General features: G+C 45.3%; 1 protein-coding gene across 1 annotated transcript; it reads right to left on the reverse strand.

The window, feature by feature from the left end:
* Copz1 (coat protein complex I subunit zeta 1) lies at positions 1-26,178 on the reverse strand. Its single transcript, XM_021182966.3, has 9 exons — positions 26,088-26,178; positions 10,855-10,923; positions 9,266-9,347; positions 8,588-8,679; positions 5,023-5,078; positions 3,296-3,373; positions 3,111-3,162; positions 1,941-1,979; positions 1-1,174 (listed from the first exon to the last, which is right to left on the reverse strand). The coding sequence occupies exons 1-9, from the start codon at positions 26,103-26,105 to the stop codon at positions 1,127-1,129; spliced, it is 534 nt and encodes a 177-aa protein (XP_021038625.1). The 5' UTR covers positions 26,106-26,178; the 3' UTR covers positions 1-1,126.
* Positions 26,179-26,517: the final 339 nt, after the last annotated feature.

Below are 26,517 nucleotides of genomic sequence, written 5' to 3' on the forward strand. Positions count from 1 at the left end.
TTTGAAAGAGATTCACTTTATTCCTAAGCCGCACAGCAGCCTACAAGGTGGACTTCGCCTGACTCCATTTCTTGCAGAGGCCGCCTCCAGTCTGCCCACTTCAGCCAGTGCATGGGCCAGAATGCTTGCTCAGAAACGTTTTTTTTTCTAAGTCATTTTCACAGGGATATGGGATCAGGGAGCAACATTACACCCAAGAACAGGAATCCAAGCCTCGGAGGAAAGGTACTGCACCAGGTCCTCCATTTCCAGGGAAGACTGATGCAGAGAGGGGGAACTCAACAACAGATTGTAGAACCAAAGCAGAGAAATATGTGAGTGTGGCGCTGAGAAGGAACAAGGCAAGGCCAACGTCATTACGGCTCTTTCCATCCTCAGTTCTGAGCAGAAACTTTTCTAGGTACTAAAGTAGTTTTGGTTCCAAGGTCTGGCTTTGCTCCAGGGTGACAGAGGCCAGAGGCAAAGAACTCACAGGTTATACAGGCAGAGAGGTGTGGTACAGACCTACAGAGATGTTCTCAGGACCATGTGCAGGTACAGCAGCTTTGAGGCTAAAGGCCAGATCAAGGTAGAGGATGCACTTCATAAGCTCCAAGGGCCTTTAAATCACTGTTCCTCTGCAGCTTGTCCCTTCCCTACAAGCTGTTCCCATTTCTTCTAAGGCAGAGGATAGGGCAGCAGGAAGGAGAGAAGCTGAGGCAAAGAATGTATGGCCTCTGCCACTCCAAACCCACTTGTGCTGAAGTTAGGAGTCCTCCATTTGCTGGATATATGGGCTGCTGGGATGAGGGCCCTTAAGGCACAGGGAAGAAAACACTCAGCACATTCCTTCTCTTGCTTTGATGATCGGAAGTACAGCCACAGTAAAGGGCCAAGAAACCAAGGAGAGAATGGGGGGTGGGGGAGACAAGTGTAAGTAGGAAGAGGGTGTTTCCCCTGACTCACTCAAATCTGCTGAGGACTTTACTCTCATGAGAGGGAGGGGAAAGAACCCCAGAAAGTATAGAGACAGAAGAATCCATTGTGGTTCTCTTAAGATGACCCTAAGGACATAAGTTGGGGGCCTGGATAAGAAGTCACAGCAGATGTGGGTTTTGAGGGGCAAGGAACTGGGCTCAGAACACCTTCACCGAAGGAGGGACCACTTGATCTGTTCTTTGGCTGACTGCAGCACCTGTGGAGACAAAGGCAGCACTGAGGGGGGCTTGCAAGCCACAGGGTGTGAGCAGGCTGAGGCTCTCCTTCCCCACACTTGCCTTCCCTCTCCTTAGAAGAACAGGGGATAGAAAATCCCAAGGGTGGAAGAATAGGAAGAAGCTCTCTAAGGCCCTAGAGGATTGTCAGTTTGGGAAATTCCCCCCGAATTCAAATCCACTGGGGGGATGAAGAGAGAAGAGATATACCTGGGAGGAAAGAAAAAAAAAAGCTGGGGGTTACTGGACACACGTTTTAGAGAGGGAATTACACATCCAGATGTTGAGGGTTCCTACTGAGCAAAACCAGAACCACTTCCATGTAGGCCTCCAGGTCAAGCAGACAATCTATCTGCAGTCAAGGTAGAAGGATGGATCTGCGAAGCCCGCATATTCCAGAATATGCATTTTCAGCTCAGCCCTCATTTGAATAATAAGAGAAAGAGAAGTGTGTGCTCACATGCACACAGACCATCTGCTTAAGGCAAGCCTCTGCTGGGGAATAAATCACCGACAGACTGAGGTATCAAGCAGGGAAGGTCTGAAGGGTACAGAGCAAGGCTGTCCCGATCACAGTCGAGGGAGACAAGGGGAGCCGAGGACACTGTACAATGAGTCCCAGTGCTCTGGAATAAGAGGGAGCCAAGGAAGCTAACTAAGTGTGAGGTCTCAATTCAGACCTGGCAGGTCGGGAGCTCCCACTAGCTAGCCTGTCCATGTGGAGAGGAGGAAGGAAGGAAGTCATACCTGAGACACGGTCTGCTCTGTAAGGGGGACGTCTTCACCCTGTATACAGAGATAAGCACTTAGACTGGAACATGGTAGAGGAAGAACTGTTCTTTTAAACTGAAGGAAAGGCGAATGCCCTAACCTTCTTGGCCCACTCCAAAGACTGAGCCAAAGGGACTGTGAACACAAAGGATCATTTTATCCATCCTCCACTTAAAGGCAGGATGACTTCTTAAAAGATTTATTTCATTCCAAGTAATCAGCAGGATATCTGATCCTCACCTCCCTCAACTCTGAGGTGGGGGACCTGATTCCCTAGTCGGGGAGAAGACCTTCCCTGAATATCAATATGGGGGTGGTGGTGGAGGGAGCCAGGGGTAGTTAATGGATCCCGCAAGGCCTGACGGGTAACGACTGCATGTTAATTTGAAGAAATAAACTGCTGCAACAGCAGCCTGAGAAGGGAGAGGGGGGAGCAAGAGGGGGGGCTCTCTCTTGCCACATAGAGACATATGTTAGAGGAGAAGATTAAACTATGCAAATGGAGCCCACGGCAGTTAAGGAAGAAGACTTCCCATTACCCAGCACTGGCAGCTTTCACTCTGTGGAGGTCAGAGCTGGGACGTTCTGGGAACTGGTAGCACGCCTCTGCTCAGACATTCTGCACCATACAATTTACAGGTGGATTCTCTGCACTGTCATCTCCTAGCAGACACGAAGACTCCCAGCAAAAATTAACTCAGTGACTGCCCTTCTGGTATCGCTAGCACCAAGGAGGGCTGAGGTGCTGGCAATTAAGTGCTTTCTGAGGGCTCCATCGGAGAGAGACACTCCTCTGCCTCTGATGACTGGATCTACCTCCAAAGAGGCAACAAGCCAACCTCAAGTTCCTTAACAGTTTTAGAATCATGAATATTAAGGTTTCTTTTACTTCTTTGTTCATTCAATATATTAAAGTGACCATTTTGTGGAAAGACCATATAACATGCTAGGTGCCACATTAGAAACATAAGTGAGCTCCTCTGCTTCTCTGGGACATGGAGATGGAGAAGCCGGGAGAATGATACATTCGTGTGAAGAGGATAGGAGAAGGTAGGACCTATGTATGAGCTGACCCTCAGCTACGTCCACCCAGCAAGCCTGGCTTGGGAGGACCCGTGGAGAGATGGGATACACATTCCTGCTTACCCTCAAAGCCACCCGGTGCACCACTTGCTGGGGGTCGCTCTCTAGGATCACCCTACAAACACAAAGAAGACGGTTGTTTGCTCGGTCCAGTTCCAAGGGACCAATTTGCTGTAAGTCAGGTTCACCGGCTGAGGGGCAGCCACCCCCCCTCCCCACTCCAAATCCAGGCAGGGCAGAGAACTCACCCTCCATCTACAATTTCATCCACAGCCAAGAAGAGGCCCTCCATGTTCTCCAGCAAAGCTCGCTTTTCTACATTTTTCCTGAATCCCCAAAAGAAGAGGAAAAATTAGGTTGTGTGAGAAAAGAATTCTGGGATACTGTCTAAATAAGGGATCCTAACCCTGACCAGTAACTGTCTCCACCACCCACACGTAGAAGGGAGTGAGGTGAAGAAGAGCCTTTTATACCGCTGAACAGTGACCAGAGTTTTGACATTCTGGGGGGTCCCAAACAGCTAACTTCTGACTCCTAGGCTACTTATCCAGCATGCTGCTGCTGCTGGTGGTGGTGGTGGAGGTGCTTGTAAAGAGACATAGAAGATGGGAAAAAAATTCATAGCTCATAATCTGGAGATGGTGATGGTGGAAAGGTGGGAGGAGTGGGAATGCAAAACCCTCTGCATTCAAGCTCCTGCTGAAGTCTCTCTGCCTCTCCCCTTCCCCCAGGTCTGTTCAAGCCCTAAAACAAAGGCCAAGGAGGGGCTGGGAACAGCCAGGGGCTGCATCTACCAGCCTCAGATCCGGTGGTTGGTGCATGTGGCCTGTCACATCCGTCAGTATGACTCTTTCTCTAGATTACCCGAAATGAAGTCTATTCATTCACCTGGCTGGGAAATAAATCAGCCCCTTCCTGAGGAAACCTGAGCCTCTGGCTGCTGGGTTGTGGGCTGAGAGCACCCGCTGTTCTACTCCACATGCTTTTCTAAAATGTGTTCACTTTTAGGAGCTGCTGTGGCTGAAGTTCAGAGCCTTGAATGTTTTCAGAGAAAGTTTATCTTCTCTTGCTTGTGTGCATGGGAACAGAGGGCTACTGGGGAAGAAGAGGGCAAAGAGCACAGTGGGCCCATTCTGTGACCAGGGAAAGACTGTAAGGGCTAGCAATGGAAAACTGGGGGTGTTTCCTCCTTTTCCAAGGTAGGGAAGTTTCACCTGGGTCACTGGGTCACTTCCCTGTCCTTCCCCTCCTTCAAACCCAGAGGACAGGCCTAGGAAAGCACCTGGGGCTCAGAACACCGTCAGAGTTACTGGACATGACAAGAGTAGGTACAGGCATACAGACGAGGTCCGAGTCTGTACTCCAAACTACTCTTGAAGCTGAAGCAGGGGTTACATGTTCAAGGGTTGCCTGGGTTACAAAGAGAATCTTAAGACAGCCTGGGTAAATTTTTATTTGTGTATCAAAGACTCTAAGGTTAACAGTTAATGTCAAGACACAAAAAGGCTTGAAAAGCTATAGAAAATCAACCTCTCTTGATTATTTTAGAGCATCTGATATGCTCCTAATCTTAAGCATGATGTGTTCGGGTGACAGGATTACGGTTCCTTTACATTAGTCTTCAGAATCTTTCTTTTTTTTCTAGGACCTTGTCTTAAATTAAAAGAAAAATAAAGAAAAAGTTTAGGTGAGAAGCTCAGTGGTTGCCTACCCTTGGTTCCAATCATCAGGGCAGCCAAAGGAAACAGAATAGAGTAGTCTTCCTGAAGGACTCTTTCCTCCCTCAGTAAGAGAATGATTCCACATGAAGACCATTCTCTCCACCTAACCCTCCACTCAAGTTAGTTATCCACAAACAGCAAGTCTATGTCTTACACTGAACCAATTCCCCAGTGTGGCTCAGATTTCCCACTAATCCCGGGCTCTAAGGAATAGGTACTTCCCTTCCAAATTTAAAATGAGAATGGCTGCTCACCTCAGCATCTGGCTCAGGGAATCGAAGAGGCAGTTCAGAACAGCCATAAGCATCAGCTGTTGAGAAAGGAGAAGGAAGGTTCAAGGCCCTAAAACTGCTACCCCAAAACAGACCTTCCACTTTTTATTCCTCACCAAAAAGCATAAGCTTTCACAAACGGCCAGAGACATAATGTGAAGGGCAAACACAACAGAAGGACTCTGGCTTCTCAAAGAAGTTAGTTCTACTAAGCAATTCCACAAGTGGAGGCTTCTTTTTTTTTTTTTTTTTTTAATTTATTTATTTATTATATGAAAGTACACTGTAGTGTGTCTTCAGACACTCCAGAAGAGAGCATCAGATTTCGTTACGGATGGTTGTGAGCCACCATGTGGTTGCTGGGATTTGAACTCAGGACCTTTGGAAGAGCAGTCAGCGCTCTTAACCACTGAGCCATCTCACCAGCCCCCAAGTAGAGGCTTCTTTAAGACAGAAACTGAGACAGGACTTTGCTGGTATAGTCCTCTATAGATGACTATAGCCCTCTGTGTATTTACTTTTTATTAAAGATTTACTTTTCTCTCTGTGTGTTTTACATGCATGCGCACAGGAGTGCCCATGGATTCCAGAAGAGGGCACTGGATCTCCTTGGAGCAGGAGTTACAAAGAGTATGAGCTGCCCAGCATGGGTGCTAGGAACCAAACTCAAGTACTCAGAAAGAACAGCAAGTTTTCTTTTTTTTTTTTTTTTTGGTTTTTCAAGACAGGGTTTCTCTGTATAGCCCTGGCTGTCCTGGAACTCAGAAATCCGACTGCCTCTGCCTCCCGAGTGCTGGGATTAAAGGCGTGTACCACCACACCCAGCAAGCATTCTTAACACTAAGCAATATTCCCACCTGTGTTTTGCTTTTTTGAGGTAGTCTGTCACATAGCCCCAGTTGGTCTTGAACCACCCACGTAACTGAGGTCAATCCTAAATTCCTGATATTTATCCTGCCTGTACTTCCCAAGTGCTGGGATAATAGGAGTGCACTGCCATGACTCTCTGCCTCTATGTCTTTTTAATAATTATTTTATTTAATGTATATACATGTCTGTCTAAAACTATGTCTGTATACCACATGTGTGCAGTACCCAAAGAGGCCAGAAGAAGGCACCAGAATCCCTGGGGTTGGAGTGACAGTTGTGAGCTCCTGTGTGGGTGTTGGGAATCTCCCAGGTCCTCTGGAAGAGCAGCCAATGCTCTTAACAGCTGCCCTATCTCTTCAGCCCCTACCCCTACGCCTTTACCAAACTGCCTGATGGAAACAACTGAAAAAAAAAAAAAAAAAAGCTGCCTGATGGATTAGTAAAGAGAGAAATCGTTAACTAATTAAGAGCTGAAATCAGAGGGAGGTGGTTGGAAAGTCCTTGTTAAAAATGGTACTCAGAGCCAGGTGAGGTCACGCATGCTTTTATCTCAGCACTCGGAAAGCAGAAGCAGTGAATCTCTGTGAGTTCAAGGCCAGCCTGGTCTACAAATCAAGTTTCTTGACAGCCAAGGCTACACTGAGAAACCCTGTCTTGAAGAAAACAACAAACAAAAAATAAACAAAATAAAACAAAGAAACAGTACTAGGGATTAAATCTGAGGCTTCAAATTTGCCATTCGAACACTTTACTACTAAGCTGCACACCCAGCCCAGCTTGGGCTCGCAAGTCAGAACTAGGCTTGAAACCCAGCTTTTCTACATGTGTAACCTCAAGAGAGTTAGTGAGCTGAATCACACATACAGCTATTTTTATAGTTTGACAAAAGCCAAATACAAGTAATTCTATATGGCTCTTTGAGGTTTGGTTTCCTCGTTGGCAAAACAAAGACAGTAATGCCTCCAACCCACAGAAATGCTGCCAAGCTTAAACAATGCACCTCACAGAGCACACACACAGCAGTAAGAGCGCAGCAGGACCTGGTCTCTCAGTCTTAACTGTGATGGAAAGTTAACTGGAGGCTTATGCACCGGTCTACTCTCCCAGAAGTTGTTAGCACCTGAAATAAACCATTTTTCCTGCATACAGGAAGGTTAGGAATATACTCACAGACCCACCTATACCATGAATCTTCATCAAGTGACTCCTTCATACTGTATGGCTTCACCACAAACTAAAGCACACTTACACATGCACGCCCTTAATTACACCGCAGAAATCTACCTTTAAAAAACACTGTGGGTGAGGGCTGGAGAGGTAGCTCAGAGGTTAAGAGCACTGGCTCTTCCATGGGACCTGGGATCAATTCCCAGCACCCACATGGCAGCTCACAACTGTCGGGGAAATCCTGTTCCTGGGGACCCAATACCTTCACACAAAAACACCAGTACATGTAAAATATAATTTAAAAAAGTTAAAAAAACAGAGCCAGGTGTGGTGGCTCATGCCTTTAATCCCAGCACTCAGGAGGCAGAGGCAGATGGATTTCTGAGTTCGAGGCCATCCTGGTCTATAAAGTGAGTGCCAGGACAGCCAGGGCTACACAGAGAAACCCTGTCTCGGAAAAACAAAACAAAACAAAAAACCCACTATGGGTTAGTAGGGCGGTGGTGGCACATACCTTTGATGCTAGTACCCAGGAAGCAGGGGCACATGGATCTCTGAGAGTTCAAGGCCAGCCTGGTCTACAGAATGAGTTCCAAGACAGTCATGGCCACACACAGAATCCCTGTCTCTAACCCCGCCTCCACCCCACCCACACCCACACCCAAACCCACACCCAAACCAAAAACCAAAAACCACCACGGGAACTTGGCATAGTGGCTCACACCTACAATCCCAGCACTGGAGAGGCTGAGACAGGAGGATTGCATTGTTTGAGGCCAGTCTGGGCTACAGTGTGACACAGTCTCAAAATAAAACAAAAACAAAGAAACAAAATCTAAAATACCACTGTGTAGGAAAGAATATTAATAACATATAAATGTATATTCTAATTGGAGATGATGGTGGTTCGTGTCTGTAATTCCAGCACCTAGAAAATAGATGTGATTTGAAAACAGCCTGTGAACATGATGTACTAACCAGAACCCCGGAGCTCTTGTCTCTAGCTGCATATGTATCGAAAGATGGCCTAGTTGGCCATCAATGGAAAGAGAGGCCCATTGGACTTGCAAACTTTATATGCCCCAATATAGGGGAATGCCAGGGCCAAAAGAATGGGAATGGGTGGGTAGGGAAGTGGGGGGCGCTATGGGGGACTTTTGGGATAACATTGGAAATGTAATTGAGGAAAATATGTAATAAAAATATTAAAAATTTAAAAAAAAACAAAAAAAAAAAAAAAAAAAAAAAGAAAACAGCCTGTGTTATACAGTAAGATCCTGCCCTTTTTAAAAAAAAAAAAAAAAAAAAAAAGACCTGGGAAACTTCCTTTCTGAACTGATTCTTTGGCTGGGCCATTTCTTCTGTAAGACTGACAGGGATCTCTGACAGACCTCTTTATGAGCTTGCCAGATAGCAGAGGAATATGGCTCTGCAAAGCCCCCAGCCAGTGGCTGCGGCCCACTGGGGTTTCAGAAGTGGCATCAGAGGTATCACGCACAGCGATTCTCACCTCATTTTCATAGGAGCTGCCAATCACATAGAAATAGAGATCGATGCTACTTTTATAGACCACTGTCAGTCCTTCCAACAGAGCGATTTCACCTGGGAGAAGAAAGCAGGAACTGAATGGTGGGAGAAGAGTCAGCACAACAGGGCTTCCCATGAACTCCTGGGGCCGCTGCACGGGCCAAGGAAAGGCCAACTGTAAAGACCTCCCCGCACTGAAGCTATTTATTGTTTTGAGGGGTAGCAGAAGGGACTTAGAAACTCAGGGGAGTCTACGTTCTCTAGCTCTCCCTCCCCCACTGCGCCTACTTCCCTCCCTGTGTATGAGGCAGGATACCAGCCGATCCTTCGGAGGTAAAAATGCAGAGCGGTCACCTTTACAGGCTTCCATTTACCTGCCCTAATGGATGCGGTACAATAAGCAGAGCTGCAGTTAAATTTGTCAAGTGAGGCTCATAAATCCAAGGACTAGACAGGTAGCTAACAGCCAAGCTTCTAGTACGGTATTCCCGAGTGAGGTACACTCACCTCCCTATTACATTTCTGAAGAGTTTATTATATGAGGGGAGGAGGGGAAAAAAAAAGAGGAGGCCGAGTCATTTTATCTTTTTTTCCTGCAGTCCTGCTGACACCCCCTTCCCGTGGTTCCCCGAAACACAAGGAAGGGTGAAGAATGACCTACTATCCGTCCGATGGGTCTTGTTGAAAATGTTCTTCTCAAAGGCCTTTTGCTCCTTGACACTGGGATAGGTGTCGTCATAGTACTAGTGGGAGGGAAAGGAGACAGACAGGGCTGGGTCATCATAGCTGTGAGCCCACAATGATTAGTGAGTGTCCTACTCTGGGATCTTGTATGACCCCTTCAAGGCATGCAGTGACAGAGGAACACTGAGCCAGAGAAGCAAGGACTACAGAGGCAGGAAATGGGAGGGATGGACGGAGGGAGGAAGGGAGGGAGGGAGGGAGAGAGAGAGAGAGAGAGAGAGAGAGCAAGCGAGCGAGCTCAAGAGAGATTGCTGCCAGGCCTCGGAACCAGCATGGCAGAGGAGAGAGCTGACTCCTGTGAGTCGTTCTTTGGCTATTCTAACAAGTTCACACATATACACCCAGAAAAGAAATAAATTAAAAAAACAAAACAAGCAAACAAAAAACAGGAAAGGAGAAGGACTGTGCTGTAATCAATTCTACAATCCTGTGAGCCATTTCTAAAATTCTAAGGGCAGAGGCCTCCCAGCTCTCTTAAGGACACTTGCACCACGTGCTTCCCAGGAGCTACTCTTGTCTGGGACAGTGCTGGAGAAATAAGGAACACTGGATGCAGGGAGGCTTCCTCAGACTCTCCCTCACTGCAGGAACACCAGTAGGTTTCTTTTTAGTTTGGTTTATTTCGAGACAAGGTTTCTCTGTGTAGTCCTGGCTGTCCTGGAACTCACTCTGTAGATCTGCTTGTCTCTGCCTCCCTGGGTGCACAAGGGCTAGGATTAAAGATGTGCACAGGACCACTTGGCTGGAAGACCATCTCTCCCACGGCAGTCAGCACTTTACTGAGCCCACTCCCAAGCACTCCCAGCAAGGGGGTGAAGATGCAGGCTGCTAAAGCGACTGCTCTTAAGGGGCTAATCCGTTGCAGTCAGCTGGAGACCTATGACAGGTCTGGCATTTAGTAACTGGATAACTGTTTCCAAAGGTGTCCTGCATAGTTACATCCAATTACAGGGAGGAACAGCTGGTGAATTCTAACTAATCTCCACCTGCTGATTGATTGATGCTCTGCTCGCCCAGAGCTAATACTCCAGGGACAGAAGATATTTCTACAGGAGGGGGAGAATTGAAGAGAGGGGTGTCCTTTCTCTTCTCAATCCACCCAAAGTTAGCAACAGCTCACTGGGGCATGCAGCTTGGTGAGGTCAGAAACTGGAGGACTCCCTGAAAAACTCAGGCCAAGTGACAAGGTAATAATAGGGCCGGGGGCAGAAGGGATAGATAAAGCAGACATAAATAGAGGCCTCTAGCATTGAGATAGTATTTTGCTCTGAAATTAAGGTTCTAAAGCTCTTCCTTGCCCTGATGAGGGCGATCACAGAAGGCAGAAAACACTCTAAGGATCAGAAGGATTGCCAACCTGGATTTACCTGGAGTAGTCAAGGTAAGGTGAAAGAATTCCCAAAATCATCACACTCCTGAAGAATTTGAGTTAGTATGGCCAATCCTGCTATTTAAGTACCCAATGTTTCTGTCCTGCTTCTAAATTAATATAAAGGCAAATCTCACCTTGGCGAAGAGTCGGTCTCCATCATTGTCCAGAATCAGGATGGCCTTGACAGTGTACAGGGAGGGCTCCTGAAGAAACATGAACACATCTTCAGTTCTGAGAGCATCACTACTAGCAAGCCTAACACCTTCCTTCCCTGGTTCCACTGAGCTGCAGAGTCACAGAGGGGTTTGTGTGTCCCCTACTGCGGCGTGATTAGGTCTAATACCTCCCCCTGAGAAGAACCAAGGCCCAGAGAGACAGTCTCAGGCTCACAGCCCTTCACCATGCTCTTATTTCCAGATCCTATGGCCTTGCAGGTCATTTTCTCAGTCACCCATTCTCTCTGGAGTCCTGAACACAGGTGGGCATGGAACGTGACCATGCTAATAAACAGGCACTGCTCATCTGAAAGAGGGTTGAATGCCCTTGGAAGTCACTGCAGTCCCAAAGCAGCAGCTTAAAGCAAGCCACTCTAAGCCATCCACACATAGAGCAGGACTGTGCGTTCACACACACTAGTTCTAAGACAGACATCGTCCAAAAGTTCACATATGAAACCCTTCCTCGATATATATGAGCCATCACCACTTAATCGGATAGGATAAAAATCAACCTGAATCTTTTTTTTTTTTTAAAGATTTATTTATTTATTATATGTAAGTACACTGTAGCTGTCTTCAGACACTCCAGAAGAGGGCGCCAGATCTCGTTACGGATGGTTGTGAGCCACCATGTGGTTGCTGGGATTTGAACTCTGGACCTTCGGAAGAGCAGTCGGGTGCTCTTACCCACTGAGCCATCTCACCAGCCCTCAACCTGAATCTTAAGTGTGGCAAACAGAAAAATATTTGAGATGTCCAGAGTCTGAGAGGTAGCTAAAATAACAAGGGGAGTTTTCTTCCACCACCAAGAATGGAACTAAGTACTCAGAGCCATGGGCATATTTGTGTGCAGGGAACCCTGGGTCCTTGTAAAACAGAACAAAACCCCAGAATGACAAAGAGTTGCTGATATTGGTTCTCATGAAGCCATCACAACTTAGCTGTAACGGTTACACTTTAACACTTTTCTTCAATTGCAAACAGATGACTTGGGAAAAGCTATTGAGCCTGGTGTTCTCTTCTCTATTCTCACAACTTTCAGAAGGAAAAAGGAAAGTGAGAGCAGCTGGCTTTGTGCACAGCAGGCCTCCGCCACTCTCAGAATCTGAGGTTTCACCAAGACTACTTCTCACTACCTCTGGTCCAAGGCAAGACTATCTATCTGCTTTGCTCTCCTGGTCTTACAAAACTCACCCATCTTCAAAATATATAAGTTTAACAAAGACAGACAGAAGAAAGAATTACTGCAAAGGATCCAGAGACTGCAGCCTGACAGAGGTAAAGTAAGGCTCCTGGAGAGGTGGGGCTTCATGCAAAAGAAGCAACCCTAGCTCAAGAGAAGTGGGTATTAACCCAGGCTTTCCTTTTCTTTTTTTAACATCTATCTATCTATCTATCTATCTATCTATCTATCTATCTATCTATCTATCTAGATAAGGGCTCTCAATATGTAGCCCAGCTGGCCTTGAACCCTCAAGACTGCTTCCAAAGCCATCACTCCCCGCTGCCGCCCCCCTGTATATGGCTGTTTTGTCTACATGTAAACTTGTGTACCACTTGCATGACTGGTGCCCTTGGAGGCCAGAAGAGGGTGTCAGAATCCCTTAAAACTGGAATTAAAGATGCCATGTGGGTGCTAGGAATTGAACCTGGGTCTTCTAGAAGAGAACCAGTGGATTGTGTTGGTAGTGCTGAGTTGGTTGGTTGTTCTTGTTTTGTACACAGGGTCTTACTATAAAACTCTGGCTATCCTGGAACTCACTGTGTAGACCAGGTTGTTCTTGAACTCACAGAGAGATCTGCCTGCCTTTTGCTTTGCTACTGCTGCTATTAAAGGTGTATACCACCAGACCCAGCTTAAAAGCCAGTGTTCTATTTCTCTGTATAGCTGTGGCTGTACTGAAACTCTCTTGGCACGATGATGTATTATAACTGGATTTTGCATCTAAGTGGATTTTGTAGTGAGATTGTTCTGGGATGATATTATTGCCAACCCACCCTCTCCTTTGACAGCCACACTGCTTTCTGGAATAAAGGACAAGAGCATTTCCTCTGCAACTGGGGAACTGTGCTGCTGTGCTGTCTGGCATAGGGAAATCTTCTCAAGTATAGTCTAAGAGCCACCAACAGAAGTTGTTCTACAAACTCCTAGCTCCATACAGAAAGATCACCCCACAGAGCAGGCTCTGTTCTACAGCCACATGGCTGTTCAAGTACCAAAATGGAGCCCTCAATGGGAACGAGTTTTCTTAATGGAAAAAAAAAAAATCCTAATAGAAGGAAATGATTGTGCCCCTTCATCCACACTCATGGCAACCACACAGGGCTAGCTGCCCACAAGTTGCAACTGGACCTTAATCTGGCATTGGTGACTGTTCTTGCAGCCAGAGCCTGGTATTCCTGGAAGGAATGGGAGCACACACCCCCACCCTCACAGAAGCCAAAATCCCTAATGGCAACCTGCCAAGTGGGAGAGTCAATGTTCTTGTGGCCAGCAATGTCTAAGCACCCACACAGCCATGCTAACAACAGAGAAACAACCCAGGATTCTGCTCCTGACTCTTTCACTGGCTGCCTAGAAGATATGATCAAAGAAACCTTAAAACAGAAACACTGGGTCTTCCTGAGCAAGATAAAAGACAGGTTAAGGGAGAAAGGAGAAACCAGACCAGCTTTCTGGAAGAAGAGGGAAGGCAGAACAAAGCCTGACCGTTTCAAACTTGCAAAGGAAGACCCACAACAAGGAAAGCTGGGGTATTCGGCAGGAGACAGAATGCCACTTAAAGGCATCACTATGCTGCAGTAGAGCCAGCTCTCCTCACTTCTGTTGTAGCTGGCCCCACTCCACCCTATGCCTTTACCTCTCAGGAGTGGGGAAGCTTGAGAATTCCCTTCATGTCAGAAAACCAGCCAGTTTAAAGGCTCTAGAAGCCATTACTAATAATGTAACTTCACTCTAAGCTTTGCAAAGGACATGTTTATAAATAACTCCCAGGTGCTAAGAAATGAGTTTCCTGGACAATGGGACTGGGCTTTGACCTTGTGATGCATTAAATACTGACTCTTGAAAAAGACCCTACAATCTTAGGACCATATTCAAAGGACTGAAAAGATCTATTCTTCCCTCTCACTCCCCAAATGGGCAGCTGCTAGAAAGCTTTCGAGACAAAGTTCTGTGATGCACTGACTTTCAGAGCCACAGCCTGAGTGTATAACAGAACTTCACCTCAAATGCTAAGGGTGCCTGTAAGTGGTAGGTAGGCAGACTGGCTGTGGGAGGAGGAGTGGCAGGGATAGATTTTCCTGTCTGCTTTTATTATCAAGAAAACTAGAAAGCTGTCTTTGGGTCAGCTGAAACATCATGCAACAAGCACCTAGGCTGCTGCATCTGATCTACATCAGAGTCTCCAGAAACCTGGTGGGAACATCAAGTCTGGAGCACCAAGACCTATACTGGGAAGGCTAGAGGAAGAAGATTCCTTCCCAGTGCTGCCCTCTGTGGACCTGCCTGACACACAGCTTCCTCAGGATTACAGCCCAAGCAAACAGTGCCAGAAAGGCAATGGTTTGGGGCCTAAGCTGTTTGGGCAGAGTGCTCACCTAAGGTGTGAGACCTTGTGCTTAATCCACACACAAACAAAACCCCACCAAACTCAATTTGTATGTATTTTGCATTTTAAATAAAACTAATAGAAACAGGTTTGTAAAAGAAAACACGGAAAGCTAACGGTAGTGACACATGCTTGTAACCCTACATGCAGGAGGATAAGAAGTTCACGGTCATCCTCAGCAGCTTGTCAAATTCTAGGACAGGCTGGGACAAATGACCTTGTCTCAAAACAAATACAAACCAAACTACGGAATTAAGTCTATTGGCTTAACTAATATATATGGAATAATAAGTGAATACTTGGGTAAGATCACTGTATGAGATCAAAAAGCTTGGAGGAACAGTGTCTACATAGAGCAGAGAGACAGGATATTTTAGAACTACAAGTAACAATTTAAGTCTCTTAGGTCACAAAACCAAAAGGCCTAAGAATCCGAAGAAACAGCTCAGAGGTTAAGAGCGTTTGCTGCTCTTGCAGAGGACTCAGGTTCAGATCCCAGCTCCCAGTTCCAGGGGATTCTGACACCCTCTTCTGGCCTCTGAAGGTACTGCATGCACACGGTGCCCATATATGCATAAAGACAAAACACTTGTATATATAAAATAAAACAGAACCAAAACCAAAACAAATGTATATATATATACACACATGTATATATATATATATACATACATGCATACATATATACATACATACAAACAAAACAATATGGCTGAGATTCCTGGAAAGATCTGTGTTCCCTACTTACAAAGATATTCTTGGGATACAGTAAAATTCTTGGGCTTAGCAATAGATCCACTAATTAAAAACTGTAACAAGATTGTCTTTCAATCCTGCTTATAAAATGAAACCTAGAGCTAGTGAGATGGCTCAGTGTTTAAGAGCACCGACTGCTCTTCCAAAGGTTCTGAGTTCAAATCCCAGCAACCACATGGTGGCTCACAACCATCCGTAACAAAAATCTGATGCCCTCTTCTGGAGTGTCTGAAGACAGCTACAGTGTACACACATATAATAAATAAAAAAAAAAAAAAAAAAGAAATCTAGAGAGTTAGAACTAAGAGAGCCCTTCATAGTACACACACCTGTAACCCTAGCACTTAAAAGGATGAGCAGGAGCAGGAGTTCAGAGGCCAATCTGGACCACATATCCAGGCCAGCCTAGGATAGAGTGGGACCTTGTCTCAAAAGCAAAACAAAATTAGAAGGAGAAATTCCTAGATACCACTCCCAGCACCACACGGCTATGCAGGTATTCTGTTACCTAACCCTGAGTTAAAATTTTTTAAAATTAAAAGGTATGCTGAGTTTGAGAGCTCTAATTTACTACAGAAGCCTACATAGTTCAGATGAAAAGAAGATTTAGCTAAGTTTTGACAAGGACAGCATTTAGATTTGGGAAACACAGCTCAGGGGTTTCAGTGGTGGATTCTGTGCTCAGAATATGCTTTAGACTGTGCCACAAACAAAATAATAAACACAGAAAGAAAGAAAGAAAGAAAGAAAGAAAGAAAGAAAGAAAGAAAGAAAGAAAGAAAGAAAGAAAGAAAGAAAGAAAAACTCAAAGGGCTGAGGACACGGACCAGCAGTTAAGAGTGCTTACTGCTCTTGCAGGTCTGGAGTTTAGTTCCCAGCATCCACATCAGACAGCTTGTAACTGTCGGTGACTCTCAATTCCAGGGGATCTGACACCCTCTTCTGGCCTCCACAGGCACTCACACACAAGTGGCATTCACACACAGGGACACATTAAAAACCAAAACAACAAGAAGCCCAGAAAGTAAGACCCATGAGGCAAGCATAGCTGCACAAATCTTTTAATCGTAGCACTCAAAAGGTAGAAAAAGGGTGCTCTCTGAAAGTTCAGGGCCAGTCTAGTCTACATAAAGGGTTCCAGGCCTGCTGGGGCTATATAATGAGACCCTATCTTAAAAAGACCCATGGGTCCTGGAGAAATTATCTAACTTATATGAAACCAAATTTCGGTTGTAGAGGGGAAACTGAACACATATTCTGGAGGTACTGATGGCCAAAAGTCACATTAGGAAGAATCTTCTTAGGAACTGAGACTATGGCTCCGTTATAGTATTTCCCTAGCATGCATGAGGCCCCAGGTTCAATCCTTAGTATTACATAAAAACAGACATGGCAGTCTGTAACCCTAGCACTCAAGAGGCAGAGATTCGAAGACTCAAAGTTCAAGATCATCAGCTACATAAGTTCACAAGCCTTTGTCTCCAAACAAATAAACAAACCAAAAAAAAAAAAAAAAAAAAACCTCAGAAAACTGGAGTGATAGTTCAGCTGGTGGAAGTACTTGTGCATTTAATCACATGCACTGTCAATCCCAGCACTGGGGTAGCAAAGATCCCTTCTAGCCAGCCAGCCAGCCAAATCAAAAAGTTAAACAACAATAATAACTCAGCTGGGCAGTGAGTGGTAGGTGGATCTCTGGCCATCCTGGTCTATACAGCCAGTTCTAGGACAGTCAGGGCTACACAGAGAAACCTTCTCTCAAAACAATAACAACAACAAAACACAAAACAAATGAACAAACAAAAAACAACTACATGGCTGGCTGCTGAGGAGAAATAGCACCCGAGGTTAGCCTCCACCCTCCACACATATGCACACACATTCATCATATCTGCACGCTCGCTTGCGCGTGCACACACAAACACACACATACACACACACACACACACACACCTTCCTACCCCATACAGACATACAGATAGGAAACATGGAGAGTCCAAGCATGGGGCAAAACTTCTGCTAGTTGAAGGAGCTGGCATCTCTGAATTCTGGGTAAGTTATTAACTCAAAATTTCCCCCCCCTTTCTCTGATACTCAACTTCCTCATAGGAGAAGTGAAAGACTGGACCTAGATTAGCTAGGGTTAGGGCCTTTTTTTAAAAAAAAATTACAGCAGACCCTTGTGATAAGCTGATAAAAATTTCTGAACTTTGTCCCCAAAAAACAAACAAACAAACACCCACACCACACAGGTGAGGCTGAACTAGGTTTAAAATTCAATCCTCTGAAGATAAGATTATGTGAAGAGCCCGGTTTGGTGGCCAACATCTTTCGTCCCAACCCTTGGGAGGCAGAAGCAGACTGATCTCTGTCAGTCTAAGGACACACTGGTAGACGTAGTGAGATCTGGGCCAGCCACAGCTACATAGTGAGACCCTGTTCAAAAAAGCCAAACAGTCTTTGGAATGTGAAGAGCAAATGAATGATTTTCTGCCTTCAGTCAGTTAACAATTTCAATAAAAATATGTGGCCTTTGTAAGTTAATAAGGCCAAGGATTTCACACAGCCAGCAGGGGGAGTAAGGGTCAGCACCATAAACCTCCAGCTTTCAGTGGCCCGGCTTTGGTGACCAAATTGCACAAGTTAACAAGCCTCATGCTCTTAGGCAATGTAGAGTACCAGGTCTTTGCTTTTCTTTCTTTCCCTTTTTAATTGTATTTTTTAAATTGTAAAACAGATTTATTTTACATGTATGAATTAGAGAATTTATTTTACATGTATGATCTCTCCTGTGCATGCTAGGAACCAAACCTGGGTTCTCTATAAAAGCAACAAGTGCTTTTCTTTTTTTTTTTTTTTTTAAGATTTATTTATTTATTATATATATAAGTACACTGTAGCTGTCTTCAGACACACCAGAAGAGGGAGTCAGATCTTGTTACGGATGGTTGTGAGCCACCATGTGGTTGCTGGGATTTGAACTCTGGACCTTCGGAAGAGCAGTCGGGTGCTCTTACCCACTGAGCCATCTCACCAGCCCCAACAAGTGCTTTTCTTATGTGCTAAGTCATCTCTCCAGACCCCCAGGTATTCATTCATTCATTCACTCATTCTTCCTTCCTTCCTCTGCTCCCCTCCCTCCTTCTCTTCATTTTATTCTCCCCCCACATCCCCATAACCCCCCCACACACACACACAGGATTTCTTTTTGTAGCTTTGGCCTTCCTGGAACTCCCTCTGTAGACCAGGCTGGCCTCGAACTCAAGAGATCCACCTGCCTCTGCCAAGTGCTGGGATTAAAGGCCTGCACTATAGCCCAGTTCCCTAAGAATTTTCTGAAAACTCAGGACACCTAGCTGCTGAAGAATTCCCCCACCCCAGGGGTCACACAGTTCCTAACTCTTCAGCCATTACCAGTGAAAAGGATTCACATAAATGAGGTGATAATGCTGACAGCCAGGTAAACTGAAGTCAGATGTACTCCTCAGCCAGGCCTAAGTGCTACATCAGAATACCCTGCCACCTAAATGGGTACTTCAGAAGCCCACACTTAAATATTATTCAGCAAAGGGAAAAAAGTCAAAAGGGACTAGAGACACCTTTTGTTCTTTTTCTTTCCATGATATCATTGTACTATATCCCCAGCCCTTGTGTATTTTGAGACAGGGCCTCAGTATATAACCTAAACAAGCCTGGAATTTGCAACCCTCCAGCTAAACCTCCCCAGTACTAGAACGGGCCTGTGCCCATGCCTGACTGGACATCTAAATTTAAAACACCCTAAAGTCTTATTTTTTTTTCTTTTTTTCTAAGATTTATTATGTATATAACATTCTGGCTGCATAGCCAGAAGAGGGCGCCAGATCTCATTATGAGCCACCATGTGGTTGCTGGGAATTGAACTCAGGACCTCTGGAATGACAGCCAAGTGCTCTTAACCTCTGAGCCATCTCTCCAGTGAGCCTTAAATTTCTTTTTTTTTTTTTAAAGATTTATTTATTGATTATATGTAAGTACACTGTAGCTGTCTTCAGACACTCCAGAAGAGGGAGTCAGATCTCGTTACGGATGGTTGTGAGCCACCATGTGGTTGCTGGGATTTGAACTCTGGACCTTCGGAAGAGTAGTCGGGTGCTCTTACCCACTGAGCCATCTCACCAGCCCCTTAAATTTCTTAATGTGAATTTCTTTTCACATTTTTTTTTTCAAGACAGGATTTTACTACAATTTTCATCCTGGCCTCAAACTTTTAGCCTCAGGCCAGGAATCCTGTCTCTGCTTCCCAAGTGCTAGGAGTTACAGACACCCACCATCAGCTTAGATCCACTTATGGTTCGCCCTCCACCCTAGTTTATATCATGACTAATCCTGCTGCCTTCTGCTCCAGACAAAGGATCTAAAGACAGAGTGAGCAGTTTCTGTGTTCTTCAGTCTAACTACATAACAGAGAAGATGGAAGCTGGGTTTGGTGGCAGATACCTGTAACTCCTATGCAGGAAAATGAGACAAGAGGATCATAAATTAAGGCTAGCCTGGGCTATATAATTAACACCCTCAACACACACACAGAAAAAAGTTGGGGACAATTAGTTAACAGAGCAATCTGGTAAAAGTGGAGTTATGTACATTGATGATGAAAAAAAAAAAAAAGCCAGTAAAATGCAGACTTTCTACTCTCTGATTTTTATTTATTTATTTATTTTGGGGGGGTTCCTCAGATATTCCAGACTGGCTGCAAGTTGCCATGTAGCTGAGGATAACCTGAATTTCTGATCTTTCTGATTCTATCTACTGAGTACGGAGGCTACAGTGTGCACCACCTTACCCAATTTATGGGGTGCCAGGTATGCACTCTTCCAATTGAGCTACATTTCCAGCACCGAGATAAGCTTTTCTCCGCAGCACGTGAATTCAGTTACACAAAAGGATTTCCTGAAGACATAAAGGTGACAAAGGCTAGGCAATGTAAGGACAGAAGAAATCTAACAGTCTGCTGAGAGAGAACCACTCTGCCCAACACCAAAAGAGGGAAACCTGGAGGGCCTTTGCCAACACTGGCATCTCACAGTGCACAGGGACTTAGCCTCCCAGGGCATCTTCGTCAGCTGTATTCCTTCATTAGTCCAGCGTAAGTGGCTGCACCGGCCCTGGTGATGCCTGTTCCATCTTTACTGCCCCCTCCAGCTCCTCTTTCCTTTAGTTTTTCTGACAACACCCTGCCAGTGCCAGTCACACCATGCCAGTGGAGTAAGAAACAGCAAGCAGCAAGAACACAGATGAGAAGGAGCCCAGCCTTGAGGTTCCCTCACATAGGTGGACAGCTGCACTCACAATCTGCCTCCCCGGGAGGACCTGGCTTCTCTGGGGTCTGCTTTTCTTTATGTAGAGGCCTCCTCCTCCTCCCTTCCTTTCAGACCATGTGATAGTTCCCCAAGACCTTTCATATAATTTATACCTTGCCAGGGACCAACCCTTTCCCACCACTGTGAAGGAGAGGAAAAAAATATATAAATAAATACGTCGGAAATCTATAACGAGGTCTTCTTAGAGGGCAAGACATGGGGAGAGTTAGAAGCAGCGTCAATTACTCTTTTGGGGTTTTAGTTCAAGCCAAGGTCTGCTTCCAGCAATCAACCATTAAAACAAGCCGGCCAGAGTAACAGCACAGTTTATTCTGATCATTTAATTTGAAGTGTCAATAAATTAAACTTCAATCAATTAAACTAGGTGTGCAATAACCCAGATGGACACCCCGACACCAACATAATCACAATAAAAATTTTTATGGCTGCCAGGGACCTCACCGGGGGTAGTGCTGGCACAGCTCAAGCCCTGCCTGAGAAATATATCTCCTCGGTGCAGGAATGAGGAGATTGCTTCTCCTAACGAAATGGAGGGGCCAAGCACCAGCAAGGACGCAGCTGGGAGAGGGGCACAGGGGACTGCCAGGGACGAGATGGGAGTGCTTTGGGGGGCTTAATGTAATTGATACCTTTGCCCAAAGCAGGGGGAGGGGGCACTCAGGCCAAGTATCTCCACTGTTAGTGCCAAAGGAATTTAACAAAAGCCCCATTAAGATGATTCAGGAAGCAAAGGCCACTGAAACAATGTCAACCTTTGAGTCACCAATGTGTCCTGCAGCTTCCTCCTCTAGATGCATATACATCCTGGTGCACTTTAGATGGCCTGATATTTGAGTGAGAAGTGGAAATCAGGATTTTGTCAGTTTTAGGAAAAAATATTAAAGTGAGACAATGTATGGAATTGAGGTCTAATCTGTAAAACACTGGAAACACACTCAGAAATTAAAACTTGGGAACAGGAAGAAAAAAAAAAAAACCTCTGTACAAAGTTTTTAAGCATCTGAACTGCTACAGTAATTCAGCTTTGAGGGTGGGGGAAATAAAAAGTAAAGGCTGAAGGAAAGTGTAAGGTATTAAGATTCCAGGTTATACATGGAGAATGGCAACCTGCAGATTGCTCTCCACTAACAACTGAGAACGGGAGAGCCAGCTAAAAGAGCAGCAGAGGGAACTGAGACTAAAAACAGGATGGGAACTGAGAGACAAAGGACTGGAAGAAGATTTGGTAAATCCAACTATGAACTAAGGCTGCACTGCTTTTCTCAGTATTTATTTTTATGACTGTTTGCCTGCATGTGTGTGCATCACATGCTTGCCTGAGGCCCAAGGTCAGAAGACGGTGCTGCAGGTGGTTATGAACCACTCCATATGGATGCTGGAGTTTAAGCCAGCCCAGGTCCTCTGCAAGAAAGCAAATGCTGTTCTTATCCCCTGAGCCATCTCTCCATCCCCCAAGGCTGGTTGCTTAATTCAAGAAGGATCCACTGTAAAGTACCTCAAGGAAGGAATCTATTGTCACCTTGAAACGCCCAGACCAAGGCAGATTTTGACCCTTTTCTTGGCCCTCTAGATCTTCCCTTTCCTCTTCTCAACATTGTACAGTTGTGTGCTTTGTGCAGGGGAGGCCAGAACATGTTTGATCAGGCTTCCCCAGAGGTTCTACCAAACCAGCAAACAGAAATGCAAGAGGAGGAAACTTGGAGGCAGCTTAGTAGCATGTCCTCTCTAAGAGCAGCTTCTCAGTACTATCCAGGTATAGTACGCTCTTCAGCTCAGCATAGATTGAGCGAGTTCTTGAATTTTTGCTTGCTGCTTTCTTTTTTGGCACAGGGTCTTACCATGTGCTCAAGCTAGCTTCGAACTCAAAATCCTCCTGCCTCTCAGAGAGGACTTGAGTTCAGTTCCTAATACCCTCATAAACAAACAACTACCTGTAACTCCAGTTCCAGAGGATCCAATACCCTCTTCTGAGCTCTGTGGGCACCCACCTACTTATACACATAAAGTAATAAAATAAATTTAAAGACCCTACCTCAAAACAACACAGGATATGGTTTATGGTGGTTCACACCTATAATCTCGTCATCACTTTAGGAGGTGGACGGATGCAGAGGGTCAAGGGTTCAAGACCAGATTTGACCACATGAGACCCTATTCTCAAAAATAGTATTAAAAGGCTAGGTGTGGTGGTACACGCCTTTAATCTCAGGACTTGTGAGGCAGAAGCAAGTGGATTTCTGTGAGTTAGAGGACAGCCTAGTCTACATAGTGAGTTACAGGACAGCCAAGACTATGTAAAGAGGGATGGAGAGATGGCTCAGCGGTTAAGAGCACTGACTGCTCTTCCGTAGGTCCTGAGTTTAAATCCCAGCAACCACATGGTGGCTCACAACCATCCCTAATGAGATCTGATGCCCTCTTCTGGTGTTTCTGAGACAGTTACAGTGTACTTATGTATAATAATAAATGAATCTTTAGACAAGGAAAAAAAAAAGACTATGTAAAGAGACCTTGTCTCAAAAGATAAATGTGATGATGATGATGGTGGTGGTGATGGTGGGCACAGAAACAAACAACATTAATCCTAGTACTCAGGAGCCAGAGGAGCACCCTTATGCATTTAAACCATCCTGATCTACACAGCAAGATCCAAGCAAGGCAGGACTACATAATGACACCCAGTTTCAAAAAAAAAAAATATATTAAATAAAGTTGGAAAGAACATAGGGGAAAAAAAAAGACAACAGTTTAATCCTCAAGAACTTTAAAAATCAGCACAAAAACTAATACATGTAGGTTTGGTTTGTTTGTTTATTGAGACAGGGTCTCTCTCTACATAGCTTTGACTGTCTGGGAACTCGCTAAGTAGACCAGGCTCGCTTCAGACTCTCAGACATCCACCTGCCTGTGCCAACCAAGCACTGAGATTAAAGGTGGGAGCCACGGGCTGGAGAGATGGCTCAGTGGGTAAGAGCACCCGACTGCTCTTCCGAAGGTCCAGAGTTCTAATCCCAGCAACCACATGGTGGCTCACAACCATCCGTAACGAGATCTGGCGCCCTCTTCTGGAGTGTCTGAAGACAGCTACAGTGTAGTTACATGTAATAAATAAATAAATCTTTAAAAAAAAAAAAAAAAAAAAAGGTGGGAGCCACAATCCATAGCTCCCTGTAGGTATTTTACCATCAACAAAAACTTTATACAACCCATGACTCAAAGGAAAATTCTGCAAACTGAAGAGGTGCAAGAACCTACAGAAACCTCAGAAACCTGGTGACTCTGGGATAAGACAAATTCAAACCCAGCCCAAGCTACAATAATGAGACTGTCTCAAAAAAAAAAAAAAAAAGATTTGTTCTGAGAGAACAAGGAAACAAAACTGGAACGGAGTTTTGGCACTGCCCTTCCTTAGAAAGAGCCTTTTCCTACAGCTCTGCTTCCCTAAACCCAGTACATAAGGTGCTAGCGACAAAGGCTCAGTATAGTTTTAAAAGTAAAGGTGAGGGATATGCAGGCAAGTTAGCAAGGGTCTGTTACTACATGCAGCTGGTTAGCTCAGCTGCAAGGGGGAACAATGAGGAAGAAGCAGGCCGAGAGAGACCACACAGTGCAAGAAAGGAGAGAAAATGACACAGAGATTTCCCCATACAACCTCAGCTCTCCTAGTGCTGAGGTCAAACACAGGGCATTTAAAGATAGCTAGACCATGTGCTCTTAGCATTTACACCCAGCCCAACAGAACCAATGGGAAAGGAGTTCCCCAAGTACCACTTTCCTCACTCTTTAAGCTGGTTCCACTAAATTACATTAATTTTGGTTTTATGAGACGAGGTCTTATTTTGTAACCCAGGCTGGCCTCAAACTAGCAACAATACAGCCTCAGCCTGAGTGCTGGGGTTACGGGTGTGAGCCACCACACCTGATTAAGAAGACCAAAAACATCCAAGGAAACTAGTTTCACAGACTCTATCCACATTGGTCACAAGATTTTAAAAAACTCATTGACTGGTATAGTAAATACTTGAACTACTCAATACATTAAACATTTTGCTTCAACTTGTCCAACACATATGATGAGAATAAATTCTCTTTGACATTTGCAAGAAGGAAAGTAAGGAGGTTTGAACAGATAGGTCAGTGGTTAAAGTGCTTGTCATACAAATAAGAAAACCAAAGTTCAAATTCCCACATAAATGCCAGGTGAGTATGGACGTCTGCCCTGGCTACGTGGCAAAGTTGATTCCAGGCACACCTACATGAAACTCTCAGTGGAAAAAACTAAAACAAGTTGGTGTGGCGGCACATACCTCTAGTCTCTGAACTTGGAGGGTAGAGGTAGGTGGATCTCTGTGAATCTGAGGCCAACATGGCTTACAAAATGAGTAGCTAGGGCATCAGGAAAGGGAAAGGTGGAGAGGGACCCTGTCTCAAAAAACTTTTTTTCCTTTAAAGAAAGAAAGAAGAAAAAGCTTTTTTTTTTTCTTTTACTGACAAGAGTTTGATATGTACACTTACAAGGAATATAAATGAAAACAGGAGCTAAGGAAGAGTCTTAGAAACAATCCTGGAGTCCAACTAAAGGAAAGAAACTGGGAGTTAAATTCCTACACTAACACACAGACACAGGTAGGCAGACTCATGGGTCCCTAAACTGCCGGCCAGTGCCTTGAAAGAAATGCTCTGATCCTGTTCTAAGGGGGCAGTGTTTTATTTGATCGAGAGCTAAATGCGCTTCTATAGTCACAATTCTCATGTACTAAGCAAGAAGACAGAAACGGATCCTACAGTATGAGTTCCTAAAGTCTGAAGGAGGAGAGAGTAGGAGAGAAGAATAAGGAGTCAGAAAAAAAAAAAAATTCCAAAATCTATACTAGCTCTACCAAGTATTCCTGAACCTGGATGGAATGCTGACTCTCAATCATGACAGAATTACATACTAAGGATTAACAGGAAAACAAAACCAAGTTTTATAAAGGAACAGGACATGGAATTGCCAAAAGGTAGTCGAATTCTGACCACCACCAGGAGGGTCTGGGGCTGACAAAACACCTCTCTTCTGCCATTGCAACTTGGGGGACTAGAATATGAGGGTTTGGGGAAACTCAAGTAGGTATGATCCACAACACTAACAACCATCGGGGAGAACTTGAAAGACACCCCTCCAGCGCAATCAGAATTCTCCTACGGACCCTGCATGTTCTCTTCAACTTTGCCACCGACTCCTGCTCTCTTCCCGGCAAGGCTTCCTACTCTATACCGCGGCTCTGGCTCCCATTGTAGGCCACACTTGCATTGCACAGATAGCGGGAGCTTTGGCCCCCGAGGCCTGCCCGGAACCCTCTCCCGGCCCCAGCTGATGAGCCCCACCTCCCGGACCCCCTGGACACCACAACGGAGCCACTGGCCCTCCAGCTCCTACCAAAATCAGCGCCTCCATCTTGCCCGCAGCTGCTGCCGACGTGGAGTCGCACAAGCGACGTCACCGCTGATTGGCCCTGAGTCTTCGCTAGGTCCCGCCCCAAAGAGGCAACATTGGGTGAAGATGTGCCAGCCTTCGCGTCTTGACCAGTCAGCGTAGTCACTCGCTTCACGGAAGCCAACTGTCCAGCCAGAAGAGGCAGCTGTTAGATTGTCACCCGGAATTTTCAATGAAAGGCCAAAACCTCAGCACTGAAGGGGCGGGAGGATCATTGAGGGCGGTGTTGTTTCCATGGGGAACGGAGGAAGCGATTGTTACTTTGCTATTGGTAGAAGGAAGCCACGTGATTCTGTCAGCCTCCAATTCGCACTCGCTATAGGGGGTGCTATGTGTAGAAGCCCTACCGGAATCCAGATTCCCAGCGCCACCA

Source organism: Mus caroli, unplaced genomic scaffold (genome assembly GCF_978045245.1).
Source record: "Mus caroli unplaced genomic scaffold, Mus_caroli_1 scaffold_16, whole genome shotgun sequence".
Classification (NCBI taxonomy): domain Eukaryota; kingdom Metazoa; phylum Chordata; class Mammalia; order Rodentia; family Muridae; genus Mus; species Mus caroli.